Genomic DNA, 25,406 nt, shown 5'->3' on the forward strand with positions numbered 1-25,406 from the left:
TCATCATATGAGCAACTGAGTTGGTCGCGCCTTGAGGAAGAGTGCACATTCTAACCAATCCAAGCGGTGTTCTCATCGTTGTCATATCTCTACTTCCTTCGGCAAGTTGAAATTGATCATAACCTGAATACAAATCACCCATTGAATAGTTCGCCCTTTCAGCAAACGCCTGAGCAAATTCATCCACAATAGGTCCAATTCTTGCATTCCTGACAGTTACAGCATTCACCGGCTGCATATCTTGAATAAACCGCAGTGACTCATTCTTCTTAGGTACCGTAAACCATCGACTAGAATACGGCGCAAATGAAGGTTCTAATATTTTCATCTTTATCTTTTCTTTCAATAGTTCCACCAATTTAGGTAAATGCGCCCTCGGTACTGGAATCGGTCTTAGATTCCAAGGTACATGCGGTACAGTGAAGATAACCATAGGTGTTATAATATTTGGATCCACACACCCAATTTCATGAGATTCGAAGGCAAACGATCTACCTTGTTTAGCCAACATCTTTTTGAAGCAAGTAATTTCCTCCGGCAATAAAGAACCATCAGAACCAATCTTCAATTCTTCAAAAGTCTCTTCAGTAAACTGATGTCCAATACTCATTGGATCTCTTAAACTTTCTTCTTTTGATGCTTCTCCCATTTGTTCCTTAGAATCTTCTGGTAATGGTCCGACAACAAGCTTTACCTTCTTATCTACCGTTTTATATCTCGTCTCTACTGTGACTTCTGGTGCTTGAAAAGATTCAAGCATGGTATAAACCTCTCTCGAATGAATCTCAACAATCTTATCATTATCCCCTAACCCAATAGATGTAATCAATTCCAATGAATCTTCCAGCCCATTTTCTTCATAAACACCCAAAATCCTCTCATCATCTTGCAATGTACCTATCTTGCGTAACTGTCCTTCAATATCATATAATCTTTTTCTTTCTTTTCTTTTAAAATCATCAACTTTCTTATACATAATATTTCCATTCTTCAATATACCAATAAAACTCGCATCAAAGGCACCTTCATCTCGCGAGAGTACCTCCTCTTTTGTACCTCCATAATCTCGCTTTACAGTGGTACCTCCCCAAAATCCTTAAATCCTTCAACAATCTTTGGCAATGGTTTCTCCCTCAATCTATCTTGATTTCGTTCATGGTTAGGAGGTACTGTTAGAAATTGTACAGCTTTCCTCCCATCTTCGCTCCGTACCCTTGCATAAGCAGAACCATCGTCAAAAACTTTTGTTTCCATCCGTGTTGCCGTGATATAAGGTTGTCCTAAAATCAACGGATAAGACTTTGTATCTTGAACGAAGAAATGTTGCTCCGTCGCAACATCCCCAATCCGAATTTTGACATCTGGACAAGTTCCATATAATTCGCCTCGTGTGTTATTAGCTGCTCCTATTGCCCATCCATGTTCCATATCAATTGGCCATTTTTGCTTCTTATAAAGATCTTTAGACATGAGATTTATTTCAGAACCATGGTCCACCAAGGCAACTATTGGTTCTTCTATATCTCCTACCTTCACCAATACCTCAGTAGTTGCCCTTGCCCAATGCTTTCGAGTATAATGGCTCAAAGTTTTCATTTCCTTGTCACTAGAATCTTCGAAACGTACTCGCTGATTATACCCATTCTTTTCATTTGTTGGTTGCTTGTAACCAATGTCAACCTCTTCTTCATCTCTACATATTCTTGCATCAATAGCATGACTCATTCCAGTTTCGCTCATTAATTGCCTCTTTCGCTTAATGCTGTCAATGATAACATCATGAAACTCCTTCTTTGCAATTTCCAAGACTTCTTTCAATGTGAATTCCACCTTAGCGTTTAATATACGTTCTTCCAACACCCCTTTCAAATTTGTTGCCGCTTCAATGTCAGAAAGTAGCTTATAAGCAATTGATTTGCCCTTATCTTTTGTCTCCGTTGTTTTTTCTCCCAATGATGCTGAGGTATCCTTTACAGGCAATTCTTGTGAAGCTGCCTCTCGAGCCTTGTCTCCTCGAGTTTGCCTCTTAACAGAATTTCCTTCTCTAGTATCATCAAAATTTCCTCGTCTTTTTTCTTCCATCAAAGCTTCATGTTGGATCTTAGCAATATATGCATGAACTGAAAGAGACTCAACAGGATCCTCTCAACCTGTTCTTCCTCGTATTGTAGCTGCAGTTCTCAATAACGCTTCTCGAGGTAATTTCCCTTCTTGCATTGTAGAAACGGCAGAAGCCCAAAACTCACTAGTTTCCGTACTTCCACCAATTTCATCATCTACTCTAGCACCATAACTTGCACTTTCTCGTGCTACTGTTTCATGCTCTTTTAAGTAATCTTGAACCAATGCTCTCATTCCTCCCTTGCCAAAATTGGTTTGAAGAAGATCCTCCCTATCTTTCAATGCTATCTTCTCATCTTTCCAGCAAATAATTCCCTGTCGTATCATATTATTAAATTCATTGCAATCTTTTCTAGTGTGTGAAGCATCATCACACCAAATGCATCTCTGTACATATCCTTGTTTTGAAACATTCTTCGAATTGTTTATAGAAGTATTCTCTTCAAGTCTTGCCAATTTGATTTGAAGATCTCGCATTCCTCGTATAATTTCTTCCATACCCATATCTGCTTTCTTTGACAAGGATGTCGAAGGTTGAACTGTAGGCATTGTCGGTGGTGTTGTACGTATTGGAGCTTTGGGTGCTTGTACTGTTTTCGGAATATTGCTCCTATCCTTCCTCCTTTCTTTTTTTGTAAGCAACCCCACCGCATCTTCAACGTTCTTCCACTTTGTTGTCAATCCTTCATCTTCTTCTTTGTCTTCAAGAAGGGGTTCTAATTTCTCTTGCAATTCTCTATCAGCAGCTTGAAGAAATAGATCAACTTTGTTCGGCTCCAATGTCAATATTTCTACCTTCGATAATTGAGAGTACTGCCTCTCAAATTCCCTTAGTAGCTCTGTTGCTTGCAAATTCTTATTGGGCCGTTCAATCCATCCAAGAAACAGCTTCTTAGTAACGCGATCAGCATCTTCCAAGAAATATTCGTCTTTCAATGCATGTGAAAAATCCTCCCATGAATTCCCACAACGATCCGTAATCGATGTAATGTGGTCCCTTATCTCCGGTATCGTGGCAAGTCCAAATAGTGCAACCATTTTCTTCTCAGAAACCCTATTTAATTCCATTTCACGAACATAACATCTTAAATACCTTGAAATATTCCTCCCATCAAATTGATCAATTTTATTGACCACTGCTTGTAATGCTTTGGTTGCCAAAGCTTCCTTTCGATCATTGCTTTGCTGTTGCTGCATTGACAATGAGAAGGCTTGAAACAAACTAGCAATAGACAGATCCATGTGCATACCTTGTCCTTTAGAAGACTCCCCACCAGAAACTTCTCCCAAAAATCCTTCAAAATTTTTATTTTCGTTTTCCATAAAAATAAAGATAAAATCAACCGAAATCCAATACCTTCTACCTCAAGCTTTCACGTCGGGTTCACCACTTATGTCGTATTACGTGCTTTCCTGCTCGAGAATGCGCCGGGCGTCTGACTGTAGAAGGTAGTATGGAGATTCGCCGATAGTCAAGCAGTCTATCAGTTTTTGACTGCTGGAATATAAACGACTGCAATAATGTACCGTAAATCTATACAGATGCTCTTCGACTGCTTGTCGAAGTCTTTTTTTTTTTTTTTTGCCCCAGCCGATAGGTCTCTAGACGTTACAGAGAACCCCGAACAACCCAAACTGTTAATCTTCAATACCCCTTTGTACTTACGATCTTGTATCCACTGACTGTCCTGTTAGATTAACTCAATAAATTTCATTCACTCCGCATACTCAATCCTATAGACACCCCTTTAATCCTTCAATCACAGACGTAACTCGATTTTACAAAACAGTCAAGAGTATTCAAACCCACTTCATTTTAAAATCCCGATTCACCATTACAACACTGACTTCAGCAGCGATTGCCTCAGTCTTCCCAAAACTCTACGAAGAAGAAAAATCCAAATTCTATGTCTTTCCTTCCCCGACCCGAAGCATGAAGCTCCTCTCTCTAATTCCCTTAATCTTCGAAAACCTCCAATGAAAACCGAACTGGTAACCTTGCAAAAGCTTAAAAACTAGCTCCCTCCCGATTCCCCATTACAACACTGACTTCAGCAGCGATTGCCTCAGTCTTCCCAAAACTCTACGAAGAAGAAAAATCCAAATTCTATGTCTTTCCTTCCCCGATTTTCCGAAAAAAAAAAACCTCCCTCCCTCAAAACTATATCCCTCCTAACCTTATCTTCTGAATTTCTTCAATCTTCCATCTTAGATCCGGAATTGGCTCCCACCTCAAGCTTGGATCCGAAATTGGCTCTTGTCGTCAAGCTTTTTCCTCCGTTTTTACCTTTAAGAAATCCATTTATCGAAAACAACGTTCCCTGAAACGGCACAGAGAACAGGACAGCCTGAAATAGAATCGAACCCCGTAATCGGGACCACATTGAGTCGCCCGACCAATTCAGGTCCTATATTGGGAAAGATGCCCGTAGTAACCTGGATGTTCCCGTAATTGGGTCAAATTGGTCCTCGCGTCAGATTGGCTAAGACCCATAGTAAGACCTGGATTTCCCGTAATTAGACCACATTGAGTCGCCCGACCAATTCAGGTCTCATATTGGATAAGATGCCCGTAGTAACCTGGGTGTTTCCGTAATTGGATCAAATTGGTCCTCGCGTCAGATTGGCTAAGACCCGTAGTAAGACCTGGATTTCCCGTAATTAGACCACATTGGGTTGACCGGCCAATTCAGGTCTCATATTGGATAAGAGGACCCGGATTGGATTATCAAAATTGGATCCAATTGGCTCCTCGAACCCGTCGTGTGAATTGGTCCTTCTCTTCCTGCCAACTCCCGTTATTGGAATCGAACGGAGCATTTCAGTATGCCCCGGCTGACTGTAACGGAGTGACTGAACCTGACCACTCAGTATTTGTACTGGAGTTGGTCGATGCTCCTAATATTCGAGGTAACTGAATATTAATAAAATTCCCCTTTCTTTTTATTTTCACTGTATACTCGTGTTACAACACGACACCTTTGGCTTCAAGGACCATTGAATCACTTGCCTCGTGAACAACAATTGGAGTTCATAGCAGAGGTTATGCGACAGATCTTCATTTTCTTGCATTGGTATTAACTGACGATAACATTGCTTCTCAGAGACCTCGAAGCTAAAGGAGGAGGTGATGTTAGGGACATAGTCCTTAGACCTTTCTAGAGACAAGTTTCTAGAACCTTCTAGAAAGAAGTCTCTAGAAACTTCCAGAAGATTCCTTGAATATTCTCTTAGAATATTCTTCAAAGATTCCCTAAAGATTCCCTTAGAAGGCTCTAGAAGATTCTAGGAAGTTACTTGAGAAGCTTCCTAGCTCTTGGGTAGTTGCTCGAGAAGCTTCATAGTTCTTGGGAAGCTTCTTGATGCGCTTCCTTAGAACCATAGGCCAGTAGTATATATAGGAGTCGAGACTGAAGAGTTCTTCAGTCTCGACAACACATTTCTTCGAGTTCTAGCTCACCTTTCTGGTGTTGTTCTTGTACTCATCTGTTTAATCTAGTTCTGTCACTTCTTCTTGAACTTCTTGTTAGATTTCAAGTCTGTATTTTGTGTCCGTGACAAGCGCCTAGGCAAACTTGACACAAATAAGAACAAAATAAAAACAAAGGAGACAAGCAAGCAAGTTATAGAATGGACTCTATAGATGACATTACACCACTTCTATTGAAATCACTCATAACAAAAGAAGAAACAAAAGTTGGGGTGGATCGTGTCATAATATGGAACAAAAATAAATACCTAGTCTACTACATCTTACATCTTGAATCCTCTCTTTCTAGTATTCTCATTCCATCTTGCATATCTAAGGTAAAGATTATATGAAAGTTTTTGTTGAATGATTCATATTCTATGTATCAAAAGTTAAAACTTATCCAGTACTTAACTAAGACACTGGAAGTGCACTCTCTTTGGCTTTCGATACATCCTTGTTTGCAACAAAATATTATTTATTCAATTTTTATAACATAGTAGTAGAGATGGATGAAAAGTATCATAGATGAATATTATTAAATAGAATTTGGATGAAAATGGATGTATTTGTAGATGAAAACTTACATGATCTACTTATTACTGAAGATCCATTGCTATTGGAATATTGCTAAAGCTAGAGAGCTCTTAGAGCTTTGTTAGAGTCCTATTGTAGCTTTATTAGAGCTACTACAACTAGAATTTAATTCTATTCATAGTAATTTTTATTTAATTAAATTCCATTTATTGCTAGTAATGAAAATAAGTTTTTTTTTTGCTCTAATATAGCTTAATACTAATACTATTGTCCAAATATTTTATTTTGTAGATCATTTTTTAATTCTTCCCTTATAATTATTTGTTGTTATTGCATTAATTGTATTTGGCAATGGTATCTTCAACGGATCATTGCTATCATATTGTGATATGATTATATGGTGAAAATATGACTAAAAATGATTTTTTAATTAATACTCTATTATATTCATTCAACAAGAATTCAAAATATTTTAATAAGGCTTTTATGAAAGCTTCTTAGCCTATTTTCTTGTCTTAATAGCAAGTAGATAAAAGTTAGTTAGTATTTTTACCTTCTAGGATATAGAAACTTTTTTACTGCCTTAAAAAAACCATAAATTATTAAAATCAGGATAGAAGAGGTAAATAGTTGATATGGTTGATACTAGGATGAAGTTGAAGGTAGGATTGGGCTAAAAAAATCCTTAGGATAGATTAGATTGATACCCGGGGGTCGACCGTTTGTGAGATGGGGTCAAAATCAGACCTCTAGTTACTAAAATGATTGCCTAGGAAAAATTAGGGTTTTATTTGAAGATCAAAGATTAGAATTTGAGAGCTAGCTTGAAGTTCTTTCCATAGGCATAAGGGTTGTTTTTGTAGGATTTTTGAGGACTAAAGAATTGTTGTTCAAAGTTAAGGTTTGTATTGGTGATTTGGATTTTATATAATATAATTAGGGCTAGTAATTTTGGCTAGGTCGTACAATTGGTGTAGCATCTATAGTTCAAAAATTGAAAATATTTGGGTTATTAGGTGTGCTAAGTATATACAAAATTTTGTGATTATTTAACAATGTGGTTTAGAGATATTTGATTTTGAGCACAAGAGGATTTCGGAAGTTGGCAGTTTGGGATTGAGTAGTGTTTCTATGATATTTGGAGATCTACTAGTTAGATTAAAGTGAAATTTGGCTTGGTATTGAAGGACTTAAAGATCAAGTTTCATACCAATTTTGAGTCAAAATTAATAGTTGGAAAAAGAGAAACCAGTGCTAGGATTATTGCTTCACTTTTCAAGTTGGCAGTCAAGTGACATTAGTGCAATTTTTGGAGGTTTTTTCACAATCTGTAAGTTGGATTGGACTGAAAATTCTTGAGCATATAGAAGACTTATATTGGAAATTGCATGAAAAATTTTACTTCAAGTGGACAATCAAATTAGAAGTTATAGCTTGTTAAAGCTCACTGATTATTATTGGGGCTTATAAGAAAAATCTAAATTGCTTAAATATGAAAGTAATCACTTAATTGAGGTTTATGTGTGATTGAGGCTACTAAGAAGAGTATTTTTTAGTACTTTTGAATTAGAATAGGATTATATTCATTTCATATGAGTAAAACCTATTAGGATTTCTTGGATACTTGTGAAATACAACCTGACCTTCCACAGCTAGGTGCCAGGTGCATTCTTAAACAAGACAACATGTAATACAACATCACATTGATTGATTAGATGAGAAAAACTATGGCATATAGAAATTTGTTACAAAATACTTGATGAGTACTGCAAGCTTAATATGCATATAGATGGAACTTTAAAATGTTCTACAAATATTGATAAAAAATTAAAATACAAATCAAGTGAAGCAAAAGCATAAACATTGATCACACTTAATATTAATCTTTTATAATTAACTCATATATACAAATGTAATATTACAAAGGAGATGTGGAACATATTGACTAAGATCCACAAGCCCTTAGAAGTTATTATTAAGATATTTTTAATGAAAAAATTTTATAATGTTTAATATGTAGATAAAAAATCTATAAAACAATTTCTTGGAGAGATTTTTGATCTTAGAAATTAATATATTGAAGCCGGTGGTAAAATGGACAAATAAAGCATAATATTTTTTATACTTATCATATTATTAAAATCTTGGAAGTCACTTATTGATTTGATTGCATTGAAAAAAAGACAATAGATCATGAAAGTGATAATGCAATCTATTCTCCTTGATGAAGAGATGCAAAAGAAGGAGAAGACTAGTTTTATATTTTTTTTTGCTTTAGTAGTGTATATAAAAAGAAATTAAGTCTTAAAGAAGCATATTCTACAACAAAAATAAAAGCCTAAGATTAATAAGTCGAAAAATACTTATAGGACTTATCAAGAAAAGGGGCATTAGTAAGATATTATAGAATGTCCTAAAAAAAATAGCAATGGTATGATAAATATTGGAGTTTTTGTTGTTCTTTTAGCTCAAGAGATATCATTTAATTCAAAAATAATAATTGCATCATTGTCTTAATTATGGCATTATATACATACTAATAATGTAACAGATATACATATCTAAAGAAACATTAGTAAGCTTCTCAATTTTAATAAAAATATGACTATCCAACTCTAAGGCTATGATGGTGGTATTAGCAAATCACAAGGCTGAAGAAAGATGTATCTCATAGTTTTAAATCCTATAAAAAAATACCTTTTTATAGTTATAAAGGATGTCCATTGGATTCCTAAAGCATCTGATGTTTTATTATCAGCTACAACTTTATACAAGAAAGGTTGCAAATTTAACTTGGATGTCAATAGAATCAATTGGATGCTACCTTTAGGTGACTTACTCACACAAGATACATTTGTAGGTGAAGCTTATCTTGTGTCTTGTAAAACTAAAGAAGTTGCTATAATTCCTAATTCATTTATTTTGAGTTGTACACTTATTAAATAACATCAAGCATTAGCACATGCTTCAATGCATATAATAAAAAAAAAGCAAAGCAAATGGATTATGTTGAACGATTAAAGATAAAAAAAAAAAAAAAAAAAAAAAAAAGAATAAAATACCTATATGTAAATCGTGCATTATTGGCAAGGCCTATTGGCAACCTTTTTCATACAAGCCTAAGTATGCCAATGGTATTTTAGATGTAATAGGATCTGACCTTGGTTATTTTGATACAACTAGCTCTAGTAGCACCAAATTGTTAGTTGTGTAGATTGATGAATATTTTAGCTATTGTAGCCTTACATTTCTTCAAAATAAGGACCAAATACATGTTTCTTATAAGAATTGGAAAGCAAAGACATAAAGAAGAACTTGAAAGGAGGTAAAAAAATTTCTTACTGATCAATGTACTGAAATTCTTGAATAATAAGTTTGATTCTCACTTCAAAATTAAAGATATTTGGCACATGATTACTCTTGTATATACATATGAAATTATTGACATAGTAGAGCATATGATGTAGATTATTTTTGAAAGAATACAAATATTTTTAGATGATATTAAGTTTGATTGTCTATATTGGATGTTTATACCAAATTTGTGACTTAAACTTGCAATCACCTTTCACTTATAAGATTTGATAATAAGACATCACATGAAGTTTTTTACAATGAAAAACCTTCACTTCAAAATGGTCATTTCTTTGGTTTTCGTGCTTGATATCACATATTAAAGAAAAAATATCTAAAGCTTGATATAAAGGCAAGGAAGGATATTTTTGTTGGATATTCAAAAGTGACAAAAGAACATAAAACTTTTCTATCTAAAGAAAAGAAGGTGATTTTTAGTCAAGATGTGATTTTTTTTTTATAATAAAGATGAATTACTTAGTGAGCCACTAATCTTTGAAGAAAAAATTGAAAAAGATATGGATCATAGAAATAATTTTGATATGCTACATTTTCAACATCCAAATGAATTGAAAATATTTCACCCTCAAACCTCAAAATTACATATGCATGATGGATTGGATGGAGAAATAGTTGAAGAGGATGAAAATACTATACCAATAGAAGTAGTGGAATTCTATCAACTAAAAGAAGAGGCAACTATTCAAGCTCTACCATTAAGATATCGTTATGTAGGTGGCATTGACCCAACAAATATTATAAGTAGTAGTAATAGTAGTAGTAGTAGGATGCATTGCATGCCTTGAAAAAAAGACAACAATTTTATTTTAGGAAATTATGACTTACTGATTCAAATAATGAATGTGGTTCATATTGATGAATATGCAAAACTAGAGACTATTGACTAAGCCATGAATTAATCTTTTTACAAAGAGTAGAGTCATGCCATGAAGGAAGAACTTGATTCTTTAAAAGATCATGGTACATGAAAATTTTTATTTTTATTTAATGGCAAGAAGTTTTTAATTTTTAAAAAAAAAAATCAAAAAAAAACTTGCTAACAATGGCTCTATTGAATGTTTCAAAGTACAATTGATTGCAAAAGATTTTATTCAAGTAAAAGGTATTGATTACCAAGAAATTTTTATATCAATTGCTTATCTTATAATAATTTATATATTTTTTGTAATTATTGCTATCTTTAATTAGAATATGTTACAACTTAATATTATTTTAGCTTATTTAAATGACAAACTTAAAGGAAAAGATATTTATATAAAAATTTCAAAAATTTTGGAAGTTCCATTGAAACACAAAGGCAAGGTGTTGCAATTACTAAATACTTTATATAGTTTGAAGCAATCTAAATGTGGATAGAATGAGAGTTTGGATAAATCTTTATTGAATCTTGATTGGTAGTACTCAAAAACAGATCCTTGTTTGTACACAATATACATTGAAGGACTAGTTTTTGCATTAATTATCTATATTGATGATATATTTATTGGTTGTAAGAATTTTGAGATCCTTATAAAATACAAGAATGAATTGCAAGAGTGTTACATAGTGAAAGATCTTCATGAACCTAATGATTTTCTTTGCATTGATTTTTTACAAGATTAGAAAAATGATACTAGTAATTTGAACCAAATTAAATATATTTTTTGAAAGTTGGAAGAATTTGGGATGAAAGATGCAAAGGCAATTGCTACACCAATGGTATGAAGTCATGTCACTTAGCATAAGAATGATGATCTTTTGGATGCAAAAGATGTAAAGCTTTATCAAAAAGCTTTAGGTTTGTTATTGTACCTTGCAAATGGTACAAGGTGTGACATTGTATTTTCTTTTCAATACTTTGATCAATACATGGTACATCCATATGTTTTGCATTGGCAAGAAATCAAATGAATATTTTGTTACTTGTAAAAAAATAAAATATTTGGTATTATAATAAAGAGGAAAGAAAGTGAATTTGCAACTTGTAGGCTACACTGATAGAAATGGACCAAGTTGTGTGAAGACATGCTATTTAGTAGGAGGTTATACATTTATATTAGGAGAGGCAATTATCACTTAGTCAAGTAAGAAGGAATCTTTAATTTTTGTTTCATCAATTGAGGTAGAATATGCAGCTTTGACTGCTGCAACAAGAGAGGCTTAATAGCTTCATAAAATATTTAGGAATTATGACATTCTTGAGCCAAAAAAGATTTTTATTTATGATAATAACTAGAATGCCATTACTATTGCCAAGAATCCAATACACCATAGCCATACAAAACATTAGAATATAGAACATCATTTTATTAGACAATGTGTGGAGAAAGGACAAATTGGTTTGGAGTATTGTCCCACAAAGTAGATGGTAGTGGACATCTTCACAAAACCTCTTCTTAGAGATAAGTTTCTAACTTTTAGGAATATATTAGGTCTTGTTTTAATAGAGAATTAAGTCTCACTTCTGAAGGAGTGTTGAATGTCTCATATTCTATGTACCAAAAGTTGTGAATTATCCAACTCTTAACTAAGATACAGGAAAAACTCTCTCCTTGGCTTCCGGCACATTCTCCTTCACAACAAAATGTTTTTCATCCAATTTTTGTAACAGTTTTTTCCTATGTAAGAAAATGACTTCCCACTGTCGTTCAAATGACCTCATTTGTATATGTTCACTGTGGGTTGCAAGGGAGCCTATAGCTTCAATTCGTTGGTTAGCAGGTGTATTTAACAGGTTCTGGTTGAGTTGTGGTTTGTGTTCGTTGGTGGCTGAGTTTTTGTTGGTTCTAGAAGGTATGTTGAGTTTGTTACAATATAGTGAGGACGTGCTGTATTGGACCATTTTGTAGGCATGAGTTCGTGAACACGTGAATGCTAATTCAATTGTTTGGTATCAACGACTACGCACAACGGAGTCGTTGTATCTTAGAAGGTTCGGATAATTCTAGTGATACAAATAAACATTTGCAGCATTTCTTAAGGGAAACTGAACCTATAACTGAGCACCAGATGTACAAATCTCTAAAATCCTTGACTCTCTCACAATTTCTTCATCGAAACAATGGAGATAAGGTAATCTCTATATCATAATGCATAAGTGAGTGACGATGTTGTAAAGGAATCTGGTGGTTCACAACAACGTAAATTCGTTCGTCCGGACTCTGACTTTGCCTTCATTGATTTTCATTAAATATTCAAGATCAAAGAAGCTGAGAAACGTAGCCACCAAAAACTTTACATCTAACACCAAAAATGTATTTTGTTTTCTCTTGTAGCTTTTCCTCCTCTGTGATCTCTTTATCTGAAAGGTTGATTGACAGAAATCTGTAAAATTACTGTCAAGAGCAATCACTTTGAAAAATATACTGGTAGGAACTTATAATATTCGTCATACTCATGCACCTAGTGCACATTCAATCAAAGACAAAAGTTGAGCGACAAAAGCTTAGTTGTCAGTCCAAGCTTCTGTTGCTAAAAAATAAAATCTAGAGTCAGAAGTTGAGCGACAAAAGATTAGATGTGAGCGTTGCATCTTCCATCCTCTCTTCGCCTCTCCGGCCACAGTTACCGTGCAACAATAGACATATACTCTAGATCAATATCACAGAGAATCGAAGTAGATCGGAATCTCGGAAGCCATTTCTGTTGCAATCGAATCCACTTCAAGTCCCATGGCAGCACAATCTGATTCAAACGAGTATAAGGAGCCATTGCTGAGAAAGTTAGAGCATCAACTAGACAACACATGCAGCCTGCGAAGCGCCGACGTTGGGCATCTGTGTTGTAACAGGAAGATTTGTAGACAATGCAGTGAACAAGGGAGCTCCTTTTTTCAATCTCTATTCAATGGCATGAATGTTTTAACAGGTATTATCTGCGCCAATCTGATTCCTTTGAGTATAGGAATTACGCTGTTATAGACCGTTATTGTTTGAAGCTTTTTATAGTTCATCGCCAGTATTCTTCACAGTTAGCAGTTAATATTGCTTCATCAAATGCAAGCACCTCCACATGAAGGCCTCGACGTTGCTCAGGAGTATCTTTGAGAAGGTTCTTGATAGAAATAATTCAGGAAATCGCGCAAAAAGGGAGGTGTTAGTGACTGCATTTTAAACAACCTGAAATAACCAGAGATTTAGGTTGATTAGCTTGTGAGTGTGTGAAGGATGTTCGAAACTACTAGAAATTGGTTAATTCAGATGGTGTGCTGTTTATTGAATTTCTTTTCAACTGAATATGCGCGATTTATGGAATTCACCAAGTTGCAACTGTCCTTGTTGAGATTTAAGAGTTCATTTTGTCTATGATTGCTCTGTAGGTGTTGGAATACTATCAACTCCTTATGCTGCAGCTAAGGGAGGATGGCTGAGTCTCATACTCCTCCTGTTCTTTGCTTTGATATGTTGCTACACTGCTATTCTCCTTCGTCGATGTTTGGATTCAGACCCATACATTCGCAGCTACCGGGATGTGGGTGAAGCATCTTTCGGAAAATGGGGCCGATGGATTGTATCCATTCTGTTGTATTTAGAACTCTATGCCGTAACAGTAGAGTTTCTGATTATGGAAGGAGACAATCTGGCCCATCGCTTTCCATCCGCCAGCATTTCACTTGGACGTTATATCCTTGATCCTCATGAAGTCTTCATCATTTTATCAGCCGCCATTATGTTACCAACAGTATGGCTTCGAAAGCTACCATTTCAGCCACATCTGGGTAGCTGCGAATGTATGGGTCCTACATTTCAGCCACCAGGGTCGTTGCCTCCTTGTTAATAGTTCTAACAGTTGGCCGGATTGGAGTGCTCGACGGGGTTGGATTCCACCACCACGGAACCCTTGTACACTGGAATGGGCTGCCTGTAGCTGCGGGCCTTTGCTCCTTCTGCTATTGTGGACACGCAGTCTTCCCAAGCGTGTACTGTTCTTTGCGCAACCGCACACAGTTTTCACTTGTAAGAGGCTAAACATCACATCTCTTTAAACTCATCTTTCTCTCCGACTTGCAAGCGCTTAGTTCAAAGCCCTTCATTATACAAAACGGTGTACAAACACACGCTGCCCTCTGACCTGTGACTGCTTGTTGATCCACTGCAGGTTGTAGTCCTTAGTTTCATCTTATGCACAATACTATATGACGGCATTGCTGCTATGGGTTACACAATGTTTGGGGACGAGCTGCAATCACAGATTACTCTCAACCTGCCTCACGAAGCCCCTGCTTCTCAATTCGCAATCTGGGTGACACTCATCAATCCGTTTGCGAAATATGCCCTCACTCTGACTCCAGTGGTGGTGGCACTGGAGGAGTTCCTTCCCCACTCTGTGAAAGGCTCCAGGGAGGACATGAGATTTTGGGGCACAATCCTGAGGACACTAATCGTCATCAGCACCGTTATTGTGGCACTCTCAATTCCATTCTTTGGCCTTCTGATGGCCTTCATCGGGTCCTTACTTAGTGCAACGGTGTCCATCATCCTGCCTTGTCTATGCTACTTGAAGATTTATGGGCACCAACTCTCCGATCCTAAAGTTTCATGTGTTGGGGCCGTGTTGTCTCTAGGCATTTTAGTAGCAATTGGGGGAACTTACTTTTCTGTGGTAGCCATCATCGAAAATCTTTAGATCTTAAGAAACTAGGGTTTTTTAGGACAATTGATAATCCGGTTAACGTCTAGATTATTGCCGATTACACTGAGTCACCTACGTTTGATTGCTAGAATGTTAGGTGCATATTGACTTGCTTTTATATTTGTTTTAAAGGAATAAAAAGTTAAAAATGTGAAGCAGATTGATGTGCGCTGGATACAAGAGTCTGCTAGAACAAGGACATACATACATACATCCATGCATACAAATACAAATATATATAAACCATTCCTGTCCAAAAACGAGCTTCATAGAATCACGTGCCATTTTCAATGGTGGAGTTAGGACGTAGTCCGCTTTTTCGTGAATTTCCAGTTGAGTGGAAGTTGCTGACGTATGTGATGTGAAAGTTCTGCGTGGTAGACGATCGAGTGAGCTAGCAAGCTTGCGTGCGTGCGTGCGTGCGTGCGTGCGTGCGGGACTGTGGCGACGCATGAGACCCGCCCGATCGCGCTGATCGTCGCGGACTAAGGCAGTTGCGGCGTGCGTAAGAATATGTGCGGCGGACTCGGTCGAATCCGGTGGCATCGTCGGTGCTGGAGGTTGCGAGGTAAACGATGGCGGCGGGCGACAAGAAGAAGAAGAAGCGATGGCGCAGGCAGCAGCAGATGGGATTTGGTGGGAGGAGATGACGGTGGAGCCAGCTTCCCACTACAATACAACACATGCATGTTGTGCAGCTTTTTATTGGTTGAATGAATTTGAGAAGCCTTACTTACTTGGGGGACAAGTTGAAAAGTCACAACTTTTAAATCATTTGATTGGTTGAGATTTAAAAGCTTCACTAAATTGGTCTTTTTTTAATATAGAAAAATCAATCCAAAAGTCGAGTAGAAAAGATGAGGTGGAATGTATTTTATTCTAATAGAGCATGAATAGTATTGTTCCTTGAAATTTTTATTTGGCTCATCTTAAGATGTGGTTTTTTGAAAAAAAAAAAAAAAAAAAAAAAAAAATTGTGTCAAAAAATTAAAATAACCATTTAAAATATAAAATTTTTTTAATACTTTTCATAATTGTTAATTTCTCATGTTTTAAATGGTTATTTTGAATATGTATTGATACAATTCCTTCTATTCATTTTAAACCTCACCTCTTGGAATGTATCTAATAGAAATTTTGAAAAATAATACTATTCCTGCTATGTAGGAAAAAATTATATTTTACCCCATTTTTTTTTTCTATTAAGGTCTATAGATTGCTTTTTTTAAATATAAAATCAACTCAAGAGAGCTTCTTGATTTCAACCAATAAAAGTATTAAAAAATTGGGGCGTTTTATCTTATACTCTAAGTGTAAGGTGTCTCTTAGTTTAATTTCTGTTCAAGAAGATAAAACCAAAGGTCCTAAAAACAAATAAAGTTAGAATTCATTTTTTTTTCTAATATGACATAAATTGTGTCTTTTTATTGAATTTGCAATAAATCTTAGAATCTTAAGGTGGTTTTAACAAAAATTTGACAAGCTATATCAAAAATTGTAATATATAAAATATATATATATATATATATATATATATATTTATAATTTTTACAATCAAGGTATGAAATAAAATATTTAGATAAAAGTTAAAGTAATTAATTTTATGATATAGAAAAAAATTATAGTTTTTATAAATTACAAAAACTTATCTATTAGATTTTTTTAGCCAATGGTTAGAAGATTAAAAAATAGATTTATTTTCGCTATATGTAATGTAAAAAAATATATTTTTATGGTTTAAAATATATAATAATTAGTTACAATATAAAGTAACTATTAATTATTAACTACTATAGAGATAGTATCATAAGCTTTAATAATATCACAAAAAAATTATAATATTTTGTAATAAGATTAATTAGAGAGACAAGAATATAAACATCAATTTTTTTTAGTAGAATTTTGAAGAAGGCTCAAAAAATATTTATCTAAGTAATAAACCAAATCCAATGTTATTAGATTTATTTAAAAAGAATCATTTTATTGTGGAAAAAAGTATATTAATACATTTAAAAACTTAGAAAAATAATTAAAATAAATAATTATATTATAGTCTATCTTTCATATGTATTAATACTTTGGAGCAAAGAAACTTGTAACACTTATGTGATATTAATACTTTAACAATTATTGAAGGTAACATAAATAATTTGTGACACTTATATGAATAACACTTATGTGACTTTGGAATTTAAAAAATTAATACTTATATAAATGAAGGATGAAAATACATAAAACATAGATATCATTTTATATCTAAGTATAATAGAAGAAAAAATCTAAAGGAGTTTGATAAGATTCTTGTATATGCTATGATTTTTTTTTTTTTTTTGAAGTATTTAAATTCTTTGTATGAGAAGTGTAATATGTCAAGGACATGAATCTCAAAGAAAGGAAATCCTCAATACATTCTTGTATCACTAAAAGGAATTAGAAAGTCACTCAAAGATGATATAATATTGAATTAGAATGGCTATTGCTAAAAACAAGAAGACTAGAAAGCCTTGAAACATGTCTTAACTTGTAAGACAAGTTATCTATATATACACCATATAGTTAGCTTGTTCCACAAGCTATTATACAAAGTTAACTTGTTCCTCAAGCTACCAACACGTGATTAACTTGTTGGCCAAGTTTCTAACTTACAAACACATTTGAAGTCAATACTGCATCTATGAAGCTTTTGGGAAGCTTCTCTAGAAGACTTTATGAAATTAATTTATATTTATCTACTTCTACCTAATCATATAAGTAACTATTGAGATAAATATAAATGTCCATGACATAAAATCAATAGACTTTTATTCCAAAAAATATTTCAAGGTCATTGATTCACTTTCAATATTCTTAAATCTTATCTTATCTATGACCATATTACCAATTTGTACATTATTAACTTCTTCAATGGATTTATTGTTAGTTACATCATTTCTTTCATCAAGCATATTTAAAATTTCTTCATCAATAGTTATGTAGGAATTATTTAGATGAATTTTTAATTTATAATTGATCAACTTATTTACATTTATAGTAGGTCTATTTTTAATTTCTATAGATACTAATGCCAATTATTCTAAGAAGGTGATAACTTCTAATTTTTTTCTTTTGTATTGCTTCTTGAGCTTTTCTATCTCTCATAATTGTCTCTTCTACATCTATATAATCAAAAAGAATAAAATAAAATAAAAAATCTGTACATTTTCAATAATTTATGATTATTGATGTACTAACTCTAATTTGTCAAGTATTCTCTAGCATTATCACATATTGATATGCATCAATATCTTTACTCTTATTTTTTATAAGAAAATCTATTTGATGTTGAATCAACGACAGGCAACATTGATCTTTAAATGATCAAATAATTCTTGCATCTATGAGTTGGAATCTACTTATAGCATTTAGAGGTAATAATTTTAATTTAGAACCATTAATTGTATACATACATTAAATACTTGGTGAATTGAGAAATTATCAATCAATAGTAACATCTTTTTCTTGTGTGTATCAACCATCTTCCTCTCAAAATCATGCATAAATTCTTCAAATATACTTATAATCATCTAAGTTTTTTTATTTGTAAATTATTTAATTTCAAGAATTTTTAGGTTGAGAATATATCTACTTAAAAATGCTTAAGGCTTCATATACTTATTAATAATTAAAGGAAGAAGTTTAAAGGTACTATTAGTATTTGCAATAAGTACAACAATAATATTTTTCTTTTCTTTTTTCTTCCATGAAAACCTCTTTGTAGCAAGTATTTGATTTGGTTCAACCTTATAAAAGAGGCATGTCTCATACATATTGAATATTTCAAAAAGAACATATTAAAATACAAGAAATTTAATTTTATATATCTTCTTTAAGGCCTCAAATGAAGTATCAGCAAATGTACTCTCTCTATGATTAATATATTCCTTGATATAAAATCTCTTCTTAAATTTTTTCACCCATCCACATAAAAATTAAAGCTCTTTTTCATCCTCTTCTTTGTGTATCATGCCATAAAATCTTTTTGTAGTAGCAATTACAAGATTATCAAACAAAAAGAAATTATAATCCTCTATAAGCTTAAATTAGATTAAAATAGCCTATTTCATTTATAGATATTAAACTTTTTTAATTTTCTATGAAAAAATTAGATGTTAAACATCAATATTCAATAAATCTCTTTTATTTAGTAATTTATAAATAATCATCTCAAAAATTAAGGCATAATAAATAGAATTAAAATATGCAATCAAAGGTCTATTGGTAATATTTTGTCTATTAGACACTAATCTCTAATGATATTGGACGATCTCTTTTTTGCACCAAAGTAAATTTAGAGCCATTTTCTATTATAGACCTAAACTTCTAGTCTTTTTAAATCATCAAATTACAAATTTATCTCAACATCATAATATTACTGAATCTTCAAATAACACAACACTAAAATACAAAGATGTTAATGTAAAGAAGCCAAATTTTAAATTCCAGAAATGTTCATGGAATTTGTGGCTAGTAATATTTGTATGATGTGGAATGTATAGTGTATGATGTATGAAGATAAGATGGATTATATACAATAGTATAAATGCCAACTACAATATGATCTATATATAATTGAATTAATTCAATTTTATCTCAATTATAAAATTTTATAGTCTCACTTTCATTCAAATTAATACTTATCAAGATAAATTCATTGAAGAGATAAGCTAAAAAAAAATATCTTAGAAATTAATAATTAATATAAATTAGTATATTTTTTAGATTTATTTTTTAAAATAGTAATTTTCTTAATAATTATGTAATTTTAATACTTATTAAGGTAATACATATTGAAGTTGGATTATAATATGTTTTGACTTTATTCATAAATAATCTAAAATATATGCATTAAAAAGATTTTTTTATCCTAAAATAAAAGCCTATATTTTATTTTAGCTAATTTTATTAATAAATTAAATTTATGTTAGAGACAAGAACTCAAAAAATATAAATAATCAAGTGAGACATTCTTTAAAGAAAGTTATATATATATATATATATATATATATATATATATATATATTCAAGAAAAAAATTAATTTATTATCGCTAAAGATTGAAAAACTAAAAATTCTTGAATCTAGATTAGAATCAAAAAAGGAATTAATAAGACTAAAGAAGACATCACTCTTACTTCTCTATATAGACTATCTAACTATGAACTATGTGGTGATACTCAATAGAACCTCTAATACATCAACACATGCTCAACTTATAATTCAAGTATCTAATTTACAAGGCAAGTTTCTTATATGCACACTATATATCCAACTTATACCATAATTGGCCAACATATGTAACATGGCTACGTATTTAATCCACTAATCAACTATAACATGTATAAGGTTAAGTCCACATCTATGAAGCTTCTAAAAAGCTATTCCACAAGATATTATCAAAATTATTTATTTTTACTTAATTTCTCCTATTCATATTATCTAAGTAATTACAAGAATAAATATGTATGTCTATAATATTATTCTTCTTTTTAGGAATAAGTTCTACAAAAAACAGTGATTATATTTTGAGTTAATTAAAGATGCAATAAATTATATTTATCACATATTCTAACCTTTGTTTCTTTTGGATGTAGTTAATAGACCCTCTCAACCATCAATAATGTTCCATATTAAGGCAAGAAGACCATCTTAATATTTAATTGTTGTTGTGGCCTTTATAACTTCTTTCAAACAAAACACATAGGATACCATTAGAAGTAGTTTCTACCTCTAATAATATCAACAATAATCAAGAGTCTCTTTCAAGGTTGTGATACTAAAAGCATTGTATTTCACCATCTATTCAATAAAAAAAATATATTATTTTTATTTTATTATTTCAAAAATTATGATAATTGTAATATCTTGACAAGTAAACTCAACAAATAATAGTTGGTATGATAAAAAAATTGGTTTTTGATTCCTTATTTGTTTAGTGCCATAAATATAAAAAACCACAAATAAGAATAGAAGATAGAATGTAATCTTTTTTTAACATATTTAGGTTTATAACAAAGATTTTCTTAACTCTATATCTTAATTTTGATGGATGTTGTCAATGAAAAGCATTGACCTTTTCTATTGTATTTACAAGATTCTTAAATGGATTCTATGTATGTTCAATAATATTATTTCCGCACCAATCCATAAGATATTTTAACCTATTTTGGTCATGCCTTAAATCTAATATATCTTCTATTTAAAATAAAATAAATTATTCTTAAATTTAAAGTTAGACGTATCATGAGATTTAGAAGAATTATTCTTAATAACATGAACAAGAGGATTTGAGGACATACTTGATTAGACAGTAAAAAAAGATTGAATCAACAATCAATGTTGATTTTATTACTCAAAGATGAAATCATGTTGGCTTCAAAAGAGTAGTTTGTTGTTGATCAAGAACTACATTTCTTTCTTTTGATATAAGATAAAAACATCTAAAAAAGGCATCTAATAAATCTTATATTTTTTTATTTAATAAATAATATTAAATATGAATCTTGACAAAAACATACTTATTATTTAAATTTAAAGTATAAAAATTTAAAAGAGATTATAATATAATATAATATAATATATCAAATTAAATATTATTTAAATTAAAAATAGAAATCTAATATTTTTTTAGAATTAAAGCTAAAAGAAGTGATAAATTATTTAAAAAATTAAAAAAATAACTTTTAGTATTATTAAGATTAAGTTTTGTGAAAAAAATAATATCATTAAAAGAATTTATATAAATAAGGTTGATAAAGCTTTTTTAAATATTTATTAAAATAATTTTGTAAAAAATTATATAAATTTATACAAAAGAAATAATAGAATAGTTCTAAATAACTAAAAAAACAATTATGCTTATTGACTCTTCTTTAAAAAAAAAATTAAAAAATCTAATTTAATTCAGGATTAATTTTAATGAAATTATCTGATTCTAACCAAAAACTATTTCAACTATTAAAATATATCTTATGTAGTATCTTAGAACTTTATATATATATATATATATATATATCTTATGTAGTATCTTAGAACTTTATATATATATATATATATATATATTTATATATACTGGACAAAAGAATCTAAAAAATATTAAATACTATTCAATGATAATTGTAAAAAAATTTGAAATTATTTTCAATTTTTAAAGCTTTGGCAATAGAAAAAATACAACTTGATTGAAGGTATATTTGAGTAAAATAGTTTTTTTTGGCAGGAACATATACTATAATTAATATTAATATTTATTTTAATTTATAATATATAATTTCATGAAAAATTAATCAAAAGTTTTCTTTAGTATTATGAGTTTAAGGCACGTCAAAAATATCCAACCTACCTAGTAAACAAATAAATAAATAACCCCTTAATTAAATTAAGATCCAGATTGTAAAATGTAAGGCAAAACAAATTATTTGATCTACTGAAGATTGAGATACAAAATTAAATCAAATTAGGAGAAAAATAATAAAGTATCCACCAAAACAAAAAAAGAGACTAGCTGTCATAACTAAATAGAAAATCCAAATTAAAGATTCTCTATTTCTTACTATGATAATCTCATTAAATCAAATATCCCATCTAAACTATTTGTGTAAATCTGAATATTTACGTTATCTCCATCTACTTTCACTTTTTTGTATTAATCAAATTAATATTATTTTAGTGTGGCTTGCAATTGTAATTGGTGCAAAACTCTATACACTAGATGTTTTGTTTTCAACTTATTTATTGTAATAGAAGTTAAAAATATTAAGTTGTATCATAAACCGGAAGTTTTTAAGTTGATTACTAAGTCTTACCCAAACTTATTGCATAGTTTGGCTAATCCCAAACTCTTAGACTTTAGACTAACATATTTATGTAGTGCTAAAGTTGAGACCAAAAGATTTATGAGAAGAAGTCCAAATTTTGGATTAAAAAACATAAGTTTTTTTCATTTGTGCTCTCTCTTAATTTTATGTGTTTTTTAATTGGATGATTTTTAAAATAGACTATCTTCTCAATCAATATACTATTAAAATATGACAATAATACAAAATCAATTTTTCTAGTAAAATAATAATTACCATGTGATTGGCAATTACATTTTATCAAAACAAGTAATATGTTTTATAAAAGAAAGATGTAAAAAACTAAATACACATATATATAATATAAGAAGATTTATTATTAATACTTAAAAGAGAATAAAATAAATGAAATGAAATCAATTAATTAATCTATTAATTAAAATTCAAAAATAAAACTATCATAATCCATTTTATAAAAAAATCAGCAAAGTTAAATAATTTATTAGAAGCATGTCTATAATATCCTAAATGTAAAGATTAAGCTAGTCTCTACATTGTATTACATAATTCTATTTAAAATATAATATTCTTGTTATTAAATGGTCTTAAATTACTAAAAAATAATAGTGTACGTACTTTAAAGAATTGTATTAATATAAAGGTTTTTCAAGTTGACAATAATTTGGAGCTTTATGTTAAAATTAAAATACATTAAAGCATCTAAAGTCACAATATTAATTTTAGATAGAAGAATTGGCACATATTATTAAAATAATAGTATTTATGTAAGAAAAAGAAAATTAATATAAAAGTCCTTAAAACTAATCTATAGATTTATTTTAAAACTATTTTTAAATCTCTTAGGATATAGATGGTTCTAAAAATAAAAACAAAAAAAAATCAATGACATGATAGTAAAATATGGTAAAAAATTACAACATTCTAACTATTGACAATAAAATTGAATAATAACCAAATAATAAGGTATTTTAAAAATGATATTGTGTAATCTCTTTCTCTCTTTCTCTCTTTATATATATGTATATAAATATATTAAAATTAGAGCCATGTTGGTTTATTTTATATGGCATATAATTATGACAATCAATATATAGAGAATTTATATACTAGGTGACTTACATTTTATCTATTTATTGTGTGTACCATCTTTATATATGAAATAATAATAATAATATTTGATTTTAGAAATATGGTTAGATTAGGAAGATATAGAAATGAATTAATAATTTCATTATTAAAATAATTATATAATATAAAATATAAAAAACTAATGAAAAAAATTCTATTAGAAAATTTTAGCTACTATAAAATATTCAATGCAATTTAATGGCTATTGAAAAGCATCTGGCTTTTAACCATATAGAATCTATAAGTGAAAAATAAAATTTTGAGGACATATAGCACAATTATAAGACATGAAGTTATTATATAAAAAAATAAAAAAAATAAAAAAAACTTATAGATCATAGAAAAATTATGTAAAAATATGCATTAGCAAAAATAAATAAAAACAACCGTATCATATTTTCGTTTCTTAGAAAGATGGATGGATTATAAATGGCCAATAGTACTATAGAATATAGAATGGAAATGAAAATTAAATAAAATACCAGAGTTCCTCTACATGGTGTGATAATTTATAAAATTCTAAGAAAATAAGTACTTAATAAGTATGTAACACCACTCAAACTCCTAGTTTGCCTCTAAGATGAGGTACTAAGACTATAGAAATTTTGTTCACTCACAATATTTTCATACAATGAGATCTCCCTATTTGTACCAAAATAAAATAAAATTTTAAAATTTTTCTTAGAATAAAATAAAATATTTAATAAATATTTTAATAAATATTTTAATAAATATTTAAAATAAAATAAAAGTTTTAAAAATATTTTCATCAACTATCATGGTTTATATCAAAATTGTGATGCATTCTTAATCTTAACAACCTCATTGATAAGTTGTATCGAAGATCAAGCTACATCTTTAATGCAAACGTATCTATGGCCATGGGTTAGTAGAGAGAGTGTGACAGAAAGAAAGTTTCATTTTTACATGAAAATTGTGAGTAAATAAATTTGTATACAGTTAACTCAAGCTAAAACATCATAAAGGAGGTATATGAAGCAACAGAAATCCTTTTGGCATTCAAAAGGGAGATGTTCTGGTGATGAGACAGTTTTGTCTCTATTTGTTGGAGAACAGAATCTCTACACGTCACATGGGTATTCATGTAAGGGTCTCTTCTATTCAACGTGGTATAAGACCACTACAAATTTAATCCCAATGCTCGGTCCGACTCATTTATCAAAGTAGAGCTGTAACATCTCACTAGTGAACTACGACTCCTTGGATACGAGCCATTTTGAGTTGTAGAGCTAGTGCGTTACAGCCAGAGCGGTGAAGGAAAACTGTTCCCGTTAATTATGAAATTAACTCCAG

General features: G+C 30.9%; 1 protein-coding gene across 1 annotated transcript; it reads left to right on the plus strand.

Moving 5' to 3' along the window:
* The first annotated feature begins 14,173 nt into the window (after positions 1 to 14,173).
* LOC112279855 (amino acid transporter AVT1B) lies at positions 14,174 to 16,491 on the plus strand. Its single transcript, XM_024514590.3, has 2 exons — positions 14,174 to 14,436; positions 14,579 to 16,491. Exons 1-2 carry the CDS (start codon positions 14,209 to 14,211, stop codon positions 15,104 to 15,106), a joined length of 756 nt encoding a protein of 251 aa, XP_024370358.2. The 5' UTR covers positions 14,174 to 14,208; the 3' UTR covers positions 15,107 to 16,491.
* Positions 16,492 to 25,406: the final 8,915 nt, after the last annotated feature.

This window comes from Physcomitrium patens, chromosome 3 (genome assembly GCF_059467195.1).
Source record: "Physcomitrium patens ecotype Gransden chromosome 3, ASM5946719v1, whole genome shotgun sequence".
NCBI classification, from domain to species: domain Eukaryota; kingdom Viridiplantae; phylum Streptophyta; class Bryopsida; order Funariales; family Funariaceae; genus Physcomitrium; species Physcomitrium patens.